The sequence below is a fragment of the Arachis ipaensis genome, chromosome B8 (assembly GCF_059453495.1).
Source record: "Arachis ipaensis isolate K30076 ecotype BB chromosome B8, ASM5945349v1, whole genome shotgun sequence".
Classification (NCBI taxonomy): domain Eukaryota; kingdom Viridiplantae; phylum Streptophyta; class Magnoliopsida; order Fabales; family Fabaceae; genus Arachis; species Arachis ipaensis.
The window spans coordinates 55,510,541-55,528,379 of NC_142443.1; the positions used below are offsets into that span (position 1 = coordinate 55,510,541).

At 40.1% G+C, this 17,839-nt stretch overlaps 1 protein-coding gene and 1 non-coding gene across 2 annotated transcripts; one reads left to right on the plus strand and one right to left on the minus strand.

Moving 5' to 3' along the window:
• Nucleotides 1-1,648: 1,648 nt before the first annotated feature.
• Nucleotides 1,649-2,997, minus strand: LOC107611082 (uncharacterized). The gene is made up of 2 exons (XM_016313045.1): nt 2,866-2,997; nt 1,649-2,602 (listed from the first exon to the last, which is right to left on the minus strand). Exons 1-2 carry the CDS (start codon nt 2,995-2,997, stop codon nt 1,649-1,651), a joined length of 1,086 nt encoding a protein of 361 aa, XP_016168531.1.
• Nucleotides 2,998-11,891: 8,894 nt separating this feature from the next.
• LOC148548166 (small nucleolar RNA R71) lies at nt 11,892-11,999 on the plus strand. Its single transcript, XR_015898924.1, has one exon. It is a non-coding gene; the product is annotated as a small nucleolar RNA R71 (small nucleolar RNA).
• Nucleotides 12,000-17,839: the final 5,840 nt, after the last annotated feature.

The following is a 17,839-nucleotide window of genomic DNA, read 5'->3' on the forward strand; positions in this document are numbered from 1 at the left end:
TTTTTCCAGCCTGAATCAGATTTTTGCTCAGCTCCCTCAATTTCAGCCAGAAAATACCTGAAATCACAGAAAAACACACAAACTCATAGTAAAGTCCAGAAATGTGATTTTTAATTAAAAAACTAATAAAAATATACTAAAAACCAACTAAATCATACTAAAAACTAAGTAAAAACAATGCCAAAAAGCGTATAAATTATCCGCTCATCAGACGCATATTTAGCTCTTTCTGATCAAAGATTTACTTGAGACTCTTATGATAAAAAAAGACACTAAACCTTACTCCGTACAAGAGGTGTCTCCAAATCTTCAATGCAAACACAATCGCCACTAATTCCAAATCATGAGTTGGGTAATTCACCTCATACGGTCTCAGCTGACGTGATGCGTAAGCCACCACATTCTGGTGTTGCATCAACACGCAATCCAAACCCTTCAGTGACGCATCACAATATACTTCAAACGGTTCATGTAGTTCCGGTATGATTAGAACAGGTGCTGAAGTTAATCTCTGCTTCAAAGTCTGAAAACTCTCTTTGCACTCCGACGTCCACACGAATGGCACTTCTTTCCTTGTCAATTTAGTCACCGGTAGTGTAATCCGGGAGAATCCTTCAATGAATCTCTGGTAATATCCGGCCAAGCCCAAGAAACTCCTAACTTCTGTCACCGTCATTGGTCTTTCCCACTCCATAACTGCTTCTACCTTAGAAGGGTCTACGACTATTCCTCCTTTGCTCACCACGTGACCCAAGAACTTCACCTCCTCCTTCCAGAACTCATACTTCGACAACTTGGCGTACAACTTTTGCTCCTTTAGGATTTGCAACACAATCCTCAAGTGTTCCTCATGCTCTTTTGCCGTCTTAGAGTAAACCAAGATGTTGTCTATGAAAACCACCACGAATTTGTCCAAAAAGGAATGAAAGACTCTGTTCATGTAATCCATGAAAACAGCAGGTGCATTCGTTAACCCAAAGGACATTACCGCAAACTCGTAGTGTCCATAGCGTGTCCTAAATGCAGTCTTAGGATTGTCATCCTCTTTCACCCTTATCTGATGGTAACCGGATCTCAAATCAATCTTGGAAAATACTCCGGCTCCTTGCAGTTGATCCATCAAGTCGTCGATCCTAGGCAATGGATACTTGTTCTTCACAGTCACTTTATTCAACTGTCGGTAATCCACACACAGTCGCATCCCTCCATCCTTCTTTTTCACCAATAAAACTGGCGCTCCCCACGGTGATACACTCGGTCAAATGAACCTCTTGTTCAGAAGCTCTTCCAACTGAGTCTTTAATTCTAGCAGCTCTATCGAAGCCATTCTATACGGCGCAATCGACACTGGTCTGGCTCCCGATGCCAATTCAATCGCAAATTCAATCTCCCTTTGAGGTGAAAATTCAGGAATATCCTCTGGAAATACCTCCGGAAAGTCTCTAACCACCAGAATCTGATCTAAGTTCTGGACATCGCCCGAAGCATTAGTAGTTAACAAGATGTATGCCGGACGCTCTTCCCCACTACAGTGCACCCTTACTGAGTTCAGGTAGTAACCTTCAGCTATCACTACCCCACTTTCTCCTTCCGGCATAAACTGAATTGTCCTTTCAAAGCAACCCAACAAAACTCGATTCTTCGACAACTAATCAAACCCCAAAATCATCTCCAACCCAACCATTGGTAAACAGATCAAGTCATGCACAAAATCTCTACCCTCAAGCTTGAAACCTACTTGCCTACACCCTGACCTAGATATAACCGTCTGATGCGGAGTATGTACATGCAAGTCAAAAGGTAACTCTGATACTTTCAAACCTAGTTCCTCGACTTTAGCAAACAAAATAAACGAATGCAAAGTCCCAGTATCATATAATGCAATTAAAGTCTTATCCCCAATTAAACAAATACCTCTCATCAACGGATCCGCCTTGGAAGCATCCTTGGCATTTACAGTAAAGACTCGACCTTGATGCTGACTCTGGCCCGCATTCTGATTCCTCCCACGAGTACAATCCCTCGCAATGTGGCCAGAAAACCCACAATTGAAGCAACCACCTAAACCAATCTTGCATGAGTTACAAGGATGGAAACGCCCACAATGTACGCAAGTCAAATTCGGAGAATCCTTACTCTGATTTCCTCTCCCCTTAGCGTACTGAAACTGAGTCTGAGTGTTCTTCCTGAAGCCTCCTTGACCTTGAGGCGCATATCCTCCTCTTTTGAAGCTATGACCCTTCGGATGAAAATACTTGCCACGCCCCCGACTAGAACTCCCTCCATGAGTTTCCTTGGACGAAGCTACTGTCTTGGCGTACTCTTCCACCACTCTCGCCTTGTTCACCAAGTTGGAGAAGACACGGATTTCCATAGGCGCCACAGCAGTCATAATGCTATCTTTTATACCCCTCTGGTAATTAATGCACTTCCAGCCCTTGTAGGTCTCCGGGGCACCCTGACATACCATAGAAAATCTACAAAGCTCCTCAAATTTGTTGGTGTAGTCCGCTACAGATAAGGAACCTTGCTTCAACTGCATCAGTTCTATCTCCTTCGCTTCCCTTGCAGAGTCGGGGAAATACTTCTTATAAAAGGCCGTCTGGAATACGTCCCACAGAACATCGGCGTTCTAAAGTTGTAGCAAGCAGCACTCAGCTTGCCACCAGTGCTGGGCCTTTCCCGCAAGCTGATAAGCGGCAAACTCGACATATTAATTGATGGGAACATGCTGTGCCTGTAAAGCACGCTCCATAGCCTGGAACCAGTTGTCTGCTTCAGCTAGATTAGTTGATCCTCGGAATATTGGCGGATGAACCTTGAGGAACGTCGCCAAGGTCATCAGAACACCACCCGTGTTATCACCGTTTCCCTCAGTATTATCATTAGCATTCTCTCACCATTTCGGTTTTTATTCCCAGCCGGTTGGCCTAATCTCTGCACAGCTTGCAGATTCACAGCAGAATTAGCTTCCATAGTGTTAGCGAGATTCGCCATTGCCACCATGAATTTGGTATGATTGTCAGCTGGTTGCTCATTCCTACTTTCTCATGAACGTGCTCGACCTCGTCCGTGAGTGGCCATTAGGGCTCCTGTCTATACCAAACAATTGATATCAAGGTGATCAGTCTCAATACCAAAAGCCTAGTGCTTCGATTATCCTAAACAGGAACTCACAAACAAGCATGCTATGCATATATCAAGTAGATAAACTAATAGCATCAAAGAAAAAGACACACAGAGTATACAATGAAGCACAATCGGTCCATTCCTCAGGCTCACGAGGACGAACTGCTCTGATACCACTAATTGTAACACCCTAATTAGCCTAAGTTTTACCACGCGTCATAAAGCAAAGGATAATCAGAGATTACGACAATTCTAAGCTCGTACATATAATATATATAGAAAGGATTAATAAAGTTTAGAAGTCCGATGAAGGATATAGCTCAAAAACTGGATTTAAAAGCACAAAACGTACTAGCGAAGTGTCTAACTTAAAGCACAAACAACAGATAAGATATATCAAAATAGAATAGTATAATATCATAAGAACCTAGCCACGACTCGCGGAGTTTAAGTCGGCTAGTCATATATACAGATAAATAAAAGCCTGATAGTAAAAACAGCTTATACAATTTTGTTCTCTCAAATACAAGCCTCTAGGCAAAACAAAATACAAAAATGAGAGTCATATACAAAATAAGCCAAAAAGACTCAAAAAGATATCTGGATCCTACGCTTCTGTCACCAACCAGACAACTCACCGAGGTGGGTTGCGACCTGCATCTGAAAAATATAACAGAAATATGGTATGAGAACTGGAGGTTCTCAGTATGGTAATAGTTGATGAGCGGATATTTTATATCCTTTTGGCATTATTTTTACATAGTTTTTAGTATGTTTTAGTTACTTTTTATTATATTTTTATTAATTTTTATGAAAAAATCTTATTTCTAGACTTTACTATGAGTTTGTGTCTTTTTCTATAATTTCAGGTATTTTCTGGCTGAAATTGAGGGATCTGAGCAAAAGTCTGATTCAGAGGCTGAGAAAGGACTGCAAATGTTGTAGGATTCTGACCCTCCTGCACTCGAAGTGGATTTTCTAGAGCTACAGAAGCCCAATTGGTGCACTCTCAATTGCGTTAGAAAGTAGACATCTTGAGATTTCCAGAAATATATAATAGTCCATATTTTGCCCGAGATTTGATGGCCCAAACTGGCGTTAAACGCCAGCCAGAGACCCTTTTCTGGCGTAAAACGCCAGAACTGGCACCAGAACTGGAGTTAAACACCCAAACTGGCATCCAAGCTGACATTTAACTCTAGAAATGGCCTATGCACGTGTAAATCTCAATGCTCAGCCCAAGCACACACTAAGTGGGCCCCGGAAATGGATTTCTGCACTATCTGCACTTAGTTACTTATTTCCTGTAATCCCTAGTAACTAGTTTAGTATAAATAGCACTTTTTACTATTGTATTCGCATCTCTGGCCATTCTTAGACTACTTTCTCTTATGTATTTTCTACGGTGGAGTTTCTACACCTCATAGATTAAGGTGCGGAGCTCTGCTGTTCTTCATGAATTAATACAAGTACTATTGTTTCTCTTTCAATTCATGCTTACTTCTTCTCCAAGATATACTCTCGTACTTAATTCAGTTAAGTCAAAATGAAGGGGTGACCCGTGACAATCACCCACTATCTTTGTTACTCGCTTAGCCAAGATCCGCGTGCCTGACAACCACAAGCGGTCTACATGATGTTCAACGTAGTCATTGGACGATAGCCAGAGTATATTCTCTTGGGTCTCTAATCCATGGACCGAGTCCGTGAGATTAGAACCTTTGTGGTATAGGCTTGAACCAATTGGCAGCATTCCTGAGATCTGGAAAGTCTAAACCTTCTCTGTGGTATTCCGAGTAGGATCTGGGAAGGGATGACTGTGACGAGCTTCAAACTCACGAATGTTGGGTGCAGTGACAGCGTGTAAAAGGATAGAGATATCCTATTCCGACGCTAGTGAGAACCGACAGATGATTAGCCGTGCGGTAGCTGTACCTGGTATTTTTCATCCGAGACGAGAAATCCGACAGTTGATTAGCCGTGCAGAAACCGTACCTGGTATTTTTCATTCGAGAGGATCATACTGCTTGCCATGGAAGGGAGCACGCATGATTGGATGAAGACAATAGGAACGCAGAGGTTCAGAGGCTGGTGCACGAAATTGTGTTCTCAGGCAACGACGCCAAAAACTCTATACGCACGTCTTAATAAATCGTTTTTCATTCACAACTTCGATACAACTAACCAGCAAGTGCACTGGGTCGTCCAAGTAATAAACCTTACGTGAGTAAGGGTCGATTCCACGGAGATTGTTGGTATGAAGCAATCTATGGTCATCTTGTAAATCTCAGTTAGGCGGATATAAAATAGTTAAGGAGTTTTCAAAAATAAATAATAAAATAAGGATAGAAATACTTATGTAAATCATTGGTGAGAATTTCAGATAAACGCATAGAGATGCTTTCGTTCCTCTGAACCTCTGTTTTCTTGCTGTCTTCATCCAATCAGTCTTACTCCTTTCTATGGCTGGCTTTATGTAAGGACATCACCATTGGCAATGGCTACTTTTGATCCTCTCTGGAAAATGGTCCGATGCGCTGTCACTGCATGGCTAATCGTCTGGAGGCATCACCGTTGTCAATGGCTGCATCCCATCCTCTTGTGAAAATGGTCCAAATGCTCTGTCACAGCACGGCTAATCATCTGAGGTTCTCGATCATACTGGAATAGGATTCACCCTCCTTTTGCGTCTGTCACTACGCCCAGCACTCGCGAGTTTGAAGTTCGTCACAGTCATTCAATCCCAGAGTCCTACTCGGAATAACACATACAAGGTTTAGTCTTTCCGGACTCTCATGAATGCCGCCATCAATCTAGCTTATACCACGAAGATTCTGATTAAGAGATCCAAGAGATATTCATTCAATCTAAGGTAGAACGGAAGTGGTTGTCAGGCACACGTTCATAGGGAATGATGATGATTGTCACGTTCATCACATTCAGGTTGAAGTGCGAATGAATATCTTAGAAGCGGAATAAGTTGAATTGAATAGAAAAACAGTAGTACTTTACATTAATCTTTGAGGAACAGCAGAGCTCCACACCTTAATCTATGGAGTGTAGAAACTCTACCGTTGAAAATACATAAGTGAAAGGTTCAGGCATGGCCGAATGGCCAGCCCCCATGATCTAAGAACCAGGCGTCCAAAGATGTCTAATACAATAGTAAAAAGTTCTATTTATAATAAACTAGCAACTAGGGTTTACAGAAGTAAGTAATTGATGCATAAATCCACTTCTGGGGCCCACTTGGTGTGTGCTTGGGCTGAGCTTTAGCTTTCCACGTGCAGAGGCTCTTTCTGGAGTTGAACGCCAGGTTGTAACGTGTTTCTGGCGTTCAACTCTGGTTTGTGACATGTTTCTGGCGTTTAACTCCAGACAGCAGCGTAGAACTGGTGTTCAACGCCCTTTTACGTCCTCTATACTCGGTCAAAATATGGACTATTATACATTGCTGGAAAGCCCTGGATGTCTACTCTCCAACGCAATTGGAAGCGCGCCATTTTGAGTTCTGTAACTCTAGAAAATCCACTTTGAGTGCAGGGAGGTCAGAATCCAACAGCATCAGCAGTTCTTCTTCAACCTCTGAATCTGATTTTTGCTCAAGTCCCTCAATTTCAGCCAGAAAATACCTGAAATCACAGAAAAATACACAAACTCATAGTAAAGTCCAGAAATGTAAATTTAGCATAAAAACTAATAAAAACATCCCTAAAAGTAACTAGATTCTACTAAAAACATACTAAAAACAATGTCAAAAAGCGTATAAATTATCCGCTCATCACAACACCAAACTTAAATTGTTGCTTGTCCCCAAGCAACTGAAAATCAAATAGGATAAAAAGAAGAGAATATACTATAAATTCCAAACTATCAATGAAACATAGTTCCAATCAGATGAGCGGGACTTGTAGCTTTTTGCCTCTTGAATAGTTTTGGCATCTCACTTTATCCATTGAGGTTCAGAATGATTGGCATCTATAGGAACTCAGAGTTCAGATAGTGTTATTGACTCTCCTAGTTCAGTATGATGATTCTTGAACACAGCTACTTTATGAGTCTTGGCCGTGGCCCTAAGCACTTTGTTTTCCAGTATTACCACTGGATACATAAATGCCACAGACACATAATTGGGTGAACCTTTTCAGATTGTGACTCAGCTTTGCTAAAGTCCCCAATTAGAGGTGTCCAGGGTTCTTAAGCACACTCTTCTTTTGCTTTGGACCTTGACTTTAACCGCTCAGTCTCAAGTTTTCACTTGACACCTGCACGCCACAAGCACATGGTTAGGGACAACTTGGTTTAGCCGCTTAGGCCAGGATTTTATTCCTTTAGGCCCTCCTATCCACTGATGCTCAAAGCCTTGGGATCCTTTTTATTACCCTTGCCTTTTGGTTTTAAGGGTTACTGGCTTTTTGCTCTTGCCTTTTGGTTTTAAGAGCTTTTGGCTTTTTCTGCTTGCTTTTTCTCTTCTCTCTTTTTTTTCGCTATTTTTTTTCTGCAAGCTTTGTTCTTTGCTGCTTTTTCTTGCTTCAAAAATCATTTTTATGATTTTTCAGATTATCAAATAACATGTCTCCTTGTCATTATTCTTTCAAGAGCCAACATATTTAACATTCTTAAACAACAACTTCAAAAGACATATGCACTGTTCAAGCATTCATTCAGAAAACAAAAAGTATTGTCACCACATCAATATAATTAAACTAAGTTCAAGGATAAATTTGAAACTCATGTACTTCTTGTTCTTTTGAATTAAATCATTTTTCATTTAAGAGAGGTGATGGATTCATAGGACATTCATAACTTTAAGGCATAGTTACTAAATACTAATGATCATGTAATGAAGACACAAACATGGATAAGCACTTAACATAGAAAACGAAAAACAGAGAATGTAAGAACAAGAAATGAGTCCACCTTAGGGATGATGGCGTTTCCTTCTTGAGGAACCAATGATGTCCTTGAGCTCTTCTATGTCTCTTCCTTGTCTTTGTTGCTCCTCCCTCATTGCTTTTTGATCTTCTCTAATTTCATGAAGGATGATGGAGTGCTCTTGATGTTCCACCCTTAATTGTCCCATGTTGGAACTTAATTCTCTTAGGGAGGTGTTGATTTGCTCCCAATAATTTTGTGGAGGAAAATGCATTTGAGGCATTTCCGGGATCTCATGGTGATGAGCTTCATGCGTCTCTTGAGATCCATGAATGGGCTCTCTTGCTTGCTCCATCCTTTTCTTAGTGATGGGCTTCTCTTCCTCAATGGGAATGTCTCCTTCTATGGAAGCTTCAGTTGAGTAACATAGATGGCAAATAAGATGAGGAAAAGCTAGCCTTGCCCCAGGAGAGGGCTTTTCGGCTATTTTGTAGAGTTCAAGGGAGATGACTTCATGAACTTCTACTTCCTCTCCAATCATGATGCTATGGATCATGATGGCCCGATCCACAGTAACTTCAGATTGGTTGCTAGTGGGGATGATGGAGCGTTGGATGAACTCCAACCATCCTCTAGCTACAGGCTTGAGGTCCAGTCTTCTTAGTTGAACTGGCTTGCCTTTGGAGTCAATCTTCCATTGAGCTCCTTCCACACATATGTCCATGAGGACTTGGTCCAACCTTTGATTAAAGTTGACCCTTCTAGTGTAGGGGAGTGCATCTCCTTGCATCATAGGCAAGTTGAACGCCAACCTCACATTTTCCGGACTAAAATCTAAATATTTCCCCCGAACCATAGTGAGATAATTCTTTGGGTTCGGGTTCTTACTTTGATCATGGTTCCTTGTGATCCATGCATTGGCATAGAACTCTTGAACCATTAGGATGCCGACTTGTTGGATGGGGTTTGTTAGAACTTCCCAACCTCTTCTTTGGATTTCATGTCGGATCTCCGGATACTCATTTCTCTTGAGCTTGAAAGGGACCTCAGAGATCACCTTCTTCTTGGCCACAACATCATAGAAGTGGTCTTGATGAGCTTTGGAGATGAACCTTTTCATCTCCCATGACTCAGAGGTGGAAACTTTTGTCTTCCCTTTCCCTTTTCTAGAGGATTCTCCGGTCTTAGGTGCCATCAATGGTAATGAAAAAACAAAAAGCTTATGATTTTACCACACCAAACTTAGAATATTGCTCGCCCTCGAGCAAGAGAAGAAAGAATAGATGAAGAAGAAGAAGAAAATATGGAGGAGAGGGGGGGTGTATTCGGCCAAGAAGAGAAGAGAGGGTTGTGTTGTGTGAAAATGAAGAAGAATGTAGGGCTTTATATAGGGAAGGGAGGGGGGGTAAGGTTCGGCCATAAGGGTGGGTTTTGGGTAGGAAATTGATTTTGAATTTTGAAGGTAGGTGGAGTTTATGAGGTAGGTTTATGGGGAAGAGTGGATGGATGTGAGTGGTGAAGTGGTGATAGGGAAGAGAGATTGAGGTGATTAGTGAAGAGTTTTGGGGAAGAGTGTTTATGGGATTGTGTGAAAGAGCGGTGAGAAGAAGTGAGTGGAGGTAGGTGGGGATCCTGTGGTGTCCACAGATCCTGAGGTGATCCTGTGGGGTCCACAGATCCTGAGGTGTTCAAGGATTTACAACCTTACACCAAATTAGGCATGCAAAATGCCCTTGCACACAACTCTGGGCGTTCAGCGCCAGATTGGTGCTTGTTCTGGGCGTTGAACGCCCATTTGTTGCCCATTTCTGGCGTTGAACGCCAGAACCATGCTTGTTCTGGGCGTTCAACGCCTGCTCTTCTCTAGGGTGCAATTCTGGCGTTCAAACGCCCAGATGCTGCCCATTTTGGGCGTTCAGCGCCAGAACCATGCTCTGTTCTGGCATTGAACGCCGGCCAGATGCTTCTTACTGGCGTTTAAACGCCAGTAAGGTCTTCCTCCAGGGTGTGATTTTTCTTCTGCTGTTTTTGATTCCATTTTCAATTTTTATATTTATTTTGTGACTCCACATGATTATGAACCTAATAAAACATGAAAGAACAAGAAAAATAAAATTAGATAAATAAAAATTGGGTTGCCTCCCAACAAGTGCTTCTTTAATATCAATAGCTTGACAGTGGGCTCTCATGGAGCCTCACAGATGTTCAGAGCATTGTTGAGACTTCCCAACACCAAACTTAGAGTTTGGATATGGGAGTTCAACACCAAACTTAGAGTTTGGTTGTGGCCTCCCAACACCAAACTTAGAGTTTGACTGTGGGGGCTCTGGTTGACTCTGTTTTGAGAGAAGCTTACTGTGCCTCTTTTCCATGTTTATAGAAGGGTAACCTTGAGTTGTAAACACAAGGGAGTCCTCATTCAATTGAAGGACTAATTCACCTCTGTCAACATCAATCACAGCTCTTGCTGTGGCTAGGAAAGGTCTTCCAAGGATGATGGATTCATCCTCATCCTTCCCAGTATCAAGGATTATGAAATCAGCAGGGATGTAAAGGCCTTCAACCTTTACTAACACGTCCTCTACTTGTCGATAAGCCTGTTTTCTTGAATTGTCTGCCATCTCTAATGAGATTTTAGCAGCTTGCACCCCATAGATTCCCAGTTTCTCTATTACAGAGAGGGGCATGAGGTTTATCCCTGACCCAAGGTCACATAGAGCCTTCTCAAAGGTCATGGTGCCTATGGTACAAGGTATTAAGAACTTTCCAGGATCATGTTTCTTCTGAGGCAATGTCAGTTGATCCAGATCACTCAGTTCATTAGTGAACAAGGGGGTTCATCTTCCTAAGTCTCAATACCAAATAATTTGGCATTCAGCTTCATGATTGTACCAAGGTACTTGGTAACTTGCTCTTCAGTAACATCCTCATTCTCTTCAGAAGAAGAATACTCATCAGAGCTCATGAAGGGCATAAGGAGGTTCAATAGAATCTCTATGGTCTCCAGATGAGTCTCAGATTCCTTTGGTTCCTCAGAGGGAAGCTCCTTATTGATCACTGGACGTCCCAAGAGGTCTTCCTCCTTGGGATTCACGTCCTCCTCCTCTTTTGTGGTTTCGGCCATGATGGCTATGTCAATGGCCTTGCACTCTCCTTTTGGATTTTCTTCTGTATTGCTTGGGAGAGTACTAGGAGGGATTTCAGTGATCCTTTTACTCAGCTGGCCCACTTGTGCCTCCAAATTTATAATGGAGGACCTTGTTTCATTCATGAAACTTACAGTGGCCTTAGATAGATTAGAGACTAAGTTTGCTAAATTAGAAGTATTTTGTTCAGAGTTCTCTGTCTGTTGCTGAGTAGATGATGGAAAAGGCTTGCTATTGCTAAACCTGTTTCTTCCACCATTATTAAAGCCTTGTTGAGGCTTTTGTTGATCCTTCCATGAGAGATTTGGATGATTTCTCCATAAGGGGTTATAGGTGTTTCCATAAGGTTCACCCATATAATTCACCTCTGCTATTGCAGGGTTTTTAGGATCATAAGCTTCTTCTTCAGAAGATGCCTCTTGAGTACTGTTGGATGCAGCATGCATTCCATTCAGACTCTGATGAAATAATATTGACTTGCTGAGTCAATATTTTATTCTGAGCTAATATAGCATTCAGAGTATCAATTTCAAGAACTCCCTTCTTCATAGGCGTCCCATTATTCACAGGATTCCTTTCAGAAGTGTACATGAACTGGTTATTAACAACCATGTCAATGAGTTCTTGAGCTTCTGCAGGCGTTTTCTTTAGGTGAATGGATCCACCTGCAGAAGTATCCAATGACATTTTAGCTAATTCAGATAGACCATCATAGAATATATCCAGGATGGTCCATTCTGAAAGCATGTCAGAAGGACACTTTTTGGTCAATTGCTTGTATCTCTCCCAAGCTTCATAGATGAATTCACCTTCTTTCTGTCTGAAGGTTTGAACATCCACTCTAAGCTTGCTCAGCTTTTGAGGAGGAAAGAACTTGGCTAAGAAAGCCTTGACCAGCTTATCCCAAGAGTTCAGGCTATCCTTAGGTTGAGAGTCTAACCATATTCTAGCTCTGTCTCTTACAGCAAAAGGGAAAAGCATGAGCCTGTAGACTTCAGGATCTACTCTATTAGTCTTAACAGTATTACATATCTGCAAGAATTCAGTTAAGAACTGAAAAGGATCTTCAGATGGAAGTCCATGAAACTTGCAGTTCTGCTGCATCAGAGAAACTAATTGTGGCTTCAGCTCAAAATTGTTTGCTCCAATGGTAGGGATGGAGATGCTTCTTCCATGTAAATTGGAATTAGGTGCAGTAAAGTCACCAAGCATCCTCCTTGCATTATTATTGTTTTCGGCTGCCATCTCCTCTTCCTGTTCGAAAATTTCTGAAAGGTGCTTGCTGGATTGTTGTGATTTAGCTTCTCTTAGTTTCCTCTTCAGAGTCCTTTCAGATTCTGGATCTGCTTCAACAAGAATATTCTTGTCCTTGCTCCTGCTCATATGAAAAGGAGGGACAGAAAAACAATAATAATAGGGGTCCTTTTTACCACAGTATAGAGGTCCCTGTGTGAGTAGAAGAAAAAAAGAAGAAAAAATTCAAACACAGATGGAAGAGGGGGTTCGAATTTAGGTGAGATGAAGTGTTAGTAGATGAATAAATAAATAGAAGGAGATGAGAGAGAAGGAGAATTTTCAAAAATAATTTTTGAAAAAGAGTTAGTGATTTTCGAAAATAGTTTTTGAAAAAGGTTAGTAATTTTTCGAAAATTAAAATAAAAAATTAAAATAATTAGTTAATTAAAAAGAAATTTTGAAAAAGAGGGAAGATATTTTCGAAAATTAGAGAGAGAGAGTTAGTTAGGTAGTTTTGAAAAAGATAAGAAACAAACAAAAAGTTAGTTAGTTAGTTGAAACAAATTTGAAAATCAATTTTGAAAAGATAAGAAGCTAAGAAGTTAGAAAGGATATTTTAAAATCAAATTTTTGAAAAAGATAAGATAAAGAGATATTTTTGAAAAGATATGATTGACATTAATTTTTTGAAAAAGATTTGACTTTTAAAATCACAATTAATGACTTGATTCATAAGAAATCACAGAATATGATTCTAGAACTTAAAGTTTGAATCTTTCTTAACAAGTATGTAACAAACTTGAAATTTTTGAATCAAAACATTAATTGATGATGTTATTTTCGAAAATTATGTGAAAAAGATAAGAAAAATGATTTTTGAAAAATATTTTTATAATTTTTGAAAATAAATAAGAAAAATGAAAAAGATTTGATTTTTGAAAAAGATTTTGAAAAAGATAAGATTTTTAAATTGAAAATTTGATTTGACTCATAAGAAACAACTAGATTTTAAAAATTTTTGAAAAAGTCAAATCTAATTTTCGAAATTTTGAGAGAGAAAAAGGGGAAGATATTTTTATTTTTATTTTTTTTATTTTTGAATTTTTAATGATGAGAGAGAAGAACATGAAAATGATGCAATGCATGAAGATTTTTAGATCAAAACAATGAATGCATGCAAGAATGCTATGAATGTCAAGATGAACACCAAGAACACTTTGAAGATCATGATGAACATCAAGAACATATTTTTGAAAAATTTTCAATGCAAAGAAAATATGCAAGACACCAAACTTAGAAATTTTTCATGTATGGACACTATGAATGCAAGAATGCATATGAAAAACAAGAAAAGACACAAAACATGAAAACATCAAGATCAAACAAGAAGACTTACCAAGAACAACTTGAAGATCATGAAGAACACTATGAATGCATGAATTTTTCGAAAAATATGCAAGATGAGCATGCAATTGACACCAAACTTAAAAATTGACTCAAGACTCAAATAAGAAACACAAAATATTTTTTTTATTTTTATGATTTTCTAATTTTTTTGGTTTTTTCGAAAATTATATGAAAAAAAGAAAAAAAAAGGATTTCAAAATTTTTAATATGAATTCCAAGAATCTTGCACTCTTATTCTAAAGCTCCAATCTGAGGGTTAGACATGGCTTAATAGCCAGTCAAGCTTTAGCATGTAAATTACATCCATTGAGGTGATTAATTGAAGCCCCAGTCCAAAAGAATTTAGACATGGCTTTACAGCCAGCCAGGATTCAACAAATCATTATGAAACATTAGAATTCATTCTTAAAAATTCTGAAGAAAAATATATTTTTGAAAACACATTTATTTTAAAATATTTTTTTTTTCGAAAACAAAGGAGAAATTTTTGAAAATATTTTTTTTTGAAAACTTTTTGAAAACGAAATAGGAAGAAAATTACCCAATCTGAGCAACACGATGAACCGTCAGTTGTCCAAACTCGAACAATCCCCGGCAACGGCGCCAAAAACTTGGTGCACGAAATTGTGATCTCAGGCAACGACGCCAAAAACTCTGTACGCACATCTTAATAAATCGTTTTTCATTCACAACTTCGATACAACTAACCAGCAAGTGCACTGGGTCGTCCAAGTAATAAACCTTACGTGAGTAAGGGTCGATCCCACGGAGATTGTTGGTATGAAGCAAGCTATGGTCACCTTGTAAATCTCAGTCAGGCGGATATAAAATAGTTAAGGAGTTTTCGAAAATAAATAATAAAATAAGGATAGAAATACTTATGTAAATCATTGGTAAGAATTTCAGATAAACGCATAGAGATGCTTTTGTTCCTCTGAACCTCTGCTTTCCTACTGTCTTCATCCAATCAGTCTTACTCCTTTCTATGGCTGGCTTTATGTAAGAACATCACCATTGGCAATGGCTACTTTTGATCCTCTCTGGAAAATGGTCCGATGCGCTGTCACTGCATGGCTAATCGTCTGGAGGCATCACCGTTGTCAATGGCTGCATCCCATCCTCTTGTGAAAATGGTCCAAATGCTCTGTCACAGCATGGCTAATCATCTGAGGTTCTTGATCATACTGGAATAGGATTCACCCTCCTTTTGCGTCTGTCACTACGCCCAGCACTTGCGAGTTTGAAGTTCGTCACAGTCATTCAATCCCAGAGTCCTACTCGGAATACCACAGACAAGGTTTAGACTTTCCAGACTCTCATGAATGACGCCATCAATCTAGCTTATACCACGAAGATTCTGATTAAGAGATCCAAGAGATATTCATTCAATCTAAGGTAGAACTGAAGTGGTTGTCAGGCATGCGTTCATAGGGAATGATGATGATTGTCACGTTCATCACATTCAGGTTGAAGTGCGAATGAATATCTTAGAAGCGGAATAAGTTGAGTTGAATAGAAAAATAGTAGTACTTTGCATTAATCTTTGAGGAACAGCAGAGCTCCACACCTTAATCTATGGAGTGTAGAAACTCTACCGTTGAAAATACATAAGTGAAAGGTTCAAGATCTAGCTACTTTTTAGTATATTTTTATTGATTTTTATGAAAAAATTACATTTCTGGACTTTACTACGAGTTTGTGTGTTTTTCTGTAATTTCAGGTATTTTTTGGCTGAAATTGAGGGATCTGAGCAAAAGTCTGATTCAGAGGTTGAGAAAGGACTGCAGATGCTGTTGGATTCTGATCCTCCTGCACTCGAAGTGGATTTTCTGGAGCTACAGAAGCTCAATTGGCTCAATTGTGTTGGAAAGTAGACATCTTGGGCTTTCCAGCAATATATAATAGTCCATACTTTGCTCGAGATTTGATGGCCCAAACTGGCGTTAAACCCCAGCCAGAGACCCTTTTCTGGCGTAAAACGCCAGAACTGGCACCAGAACTGGAGTTAAACGCCCAAACTGGCATCCAAGCTGGCGTTTAACTCTAGAAATGGCGTATGCACGTGTAAAGCTCAATGCTCAACCCAAACACACACTAAGTGGGCCCCGAAAGTGGATTTTTGCACTATCTGCACTTAGTTACTTATTTTTTGTAATCCCCAGTAACTAGTTTAGTATAAATAGCACTTTTTACTATTGTATTCGCATCTTTGGACGTCTGGTCTTTAGACATTTGAGGCTAGCCACACGGCCATGCTTAGACTACTTTCTCTTATGTATTTTCTACGATGGAGTTTCTACACCTCATAGATTAAGGTGCGGAGCTCTGCTGTTCTTCATGAATTAATACAAGTACTATTATTTCTCTTTCAATTCACGCTTACTTCTTCTCCAAGATATACTATCATACTTAATTTAGTTAAGTCAGAATGAAGGGGTGACCCATGACAATCGCCCACTATCTTGGTTACTCGCTTAGCCATGATCCGTGTGCCTGACAACCACAAGCGGTCTACATGATGTTCAACGTAGTCATTGGACGACAACCGGAGTATATTCTCTTGGGTCTCTAATCTACAGACCGAGTCTGTGAGATTAGAACCTTCGTGGTATAGGCTAGAACCAATTGGCAGCATTCCTGAAACTCGGAAAGTCTAAACCTTTTCTGTGGTATTCCGAGTAGGATCTGGGAAGGGATGACTGTGACGAGCTTCAAACTCGCGAATGTTGGGTGCAGTGATAGTGTGCAAAAGGATAGAGAGATCCTATTCTGACGCTAGTGAGAACCGACAGATAATTAGCCGTGCGGTAGCTGTACCTGGTATTTTTCATCCGAGACGAGAATTCCGATAGTTGATTAGCCGTGCAGAAACTGTACCTGGTATTTTTCATCCGAGAGGATCATACAGCTTGCCATGGAAGGGAGCACGCATGATTGGATGAAGACAATAGGAACACAGAGGTTCAGAGGCAACAAAGTATCTCTAAACGCTTATTTGAAATTCCCACTAATGAATTACATAAGCATCTTTATTTTATTTTATGTTTTATTTATCTTTTAATTATCAACACTCATAACCATTTGAATCCTCCTGACTAAGATTTACAAGATAACCATAGCTTGCTTCAAGCCGACAATCTCCGTGGGATCGACCCTTACTCATGTAAGGTATTACTTGGACGACCCAGTGCACTTGCTGGTTAGTTGTGTGGAGTTATGAAAAGTGTGATCATAATTCCGTGCACCAACAGTGCCCATTGATGTAGGATATAAGACCCCGGGATGCCAAAGGTAATCCTAAGCTCCATCTCCATCACAGATTTAAACTTAAGGTATACTAAAACAGTTAAGCATAATATAAACCTTAACATAAATAAACCGGGTAATCTATCTTAGGGGATTTCTATTCTAACCAACACCGCTGTCCCACAACCTTCACCAATCGATCCTCCATGCGATCCCATCGCCACCGCCTTCCAAACCTCCTCAATCCCAGTAGAAATCACAATTATATACAAGGCAAGTAAATCACAAGTAGAAGCATATAAGGCAAGTAACTCAAGTAGTAATTAGACATGTTATACAAGTAGGTAAACCATTTCAAGTAGTCAAAGCATACAAACAGATAGAAAATGCATATGATGAATGCCTGCCTTATTGGGTGTGATATCACATTGTCAGTTCAACTGCCAACTCGACACATCTCCATGGAGATGTCGCCCTTCAGAATCATCAATGGGAACCCCCGAGATATAGTGCTCGGATCACTGTCCAGGGTTTTGCGCCTGCACGCTCTATTGATCCGAAGGGATGCGAGCAGGATACTCTTGCCTCAGACCTCATATCTCAACGTAAGCGGGATTAACGACTGTCCTTACGCCGCCACCGCTACCTCAATAGGCGGAATTAACCACTGTCCCTGCCGGGCGCATAGCGTCTCATAATCACAGTACAAATCAGTATTTCAGTGGTTTTCAGAAAATATTTTCAATATACATGGATCCATCATCCCATTCAGAGTCCTCGACTCATCTCAACCACTGTCA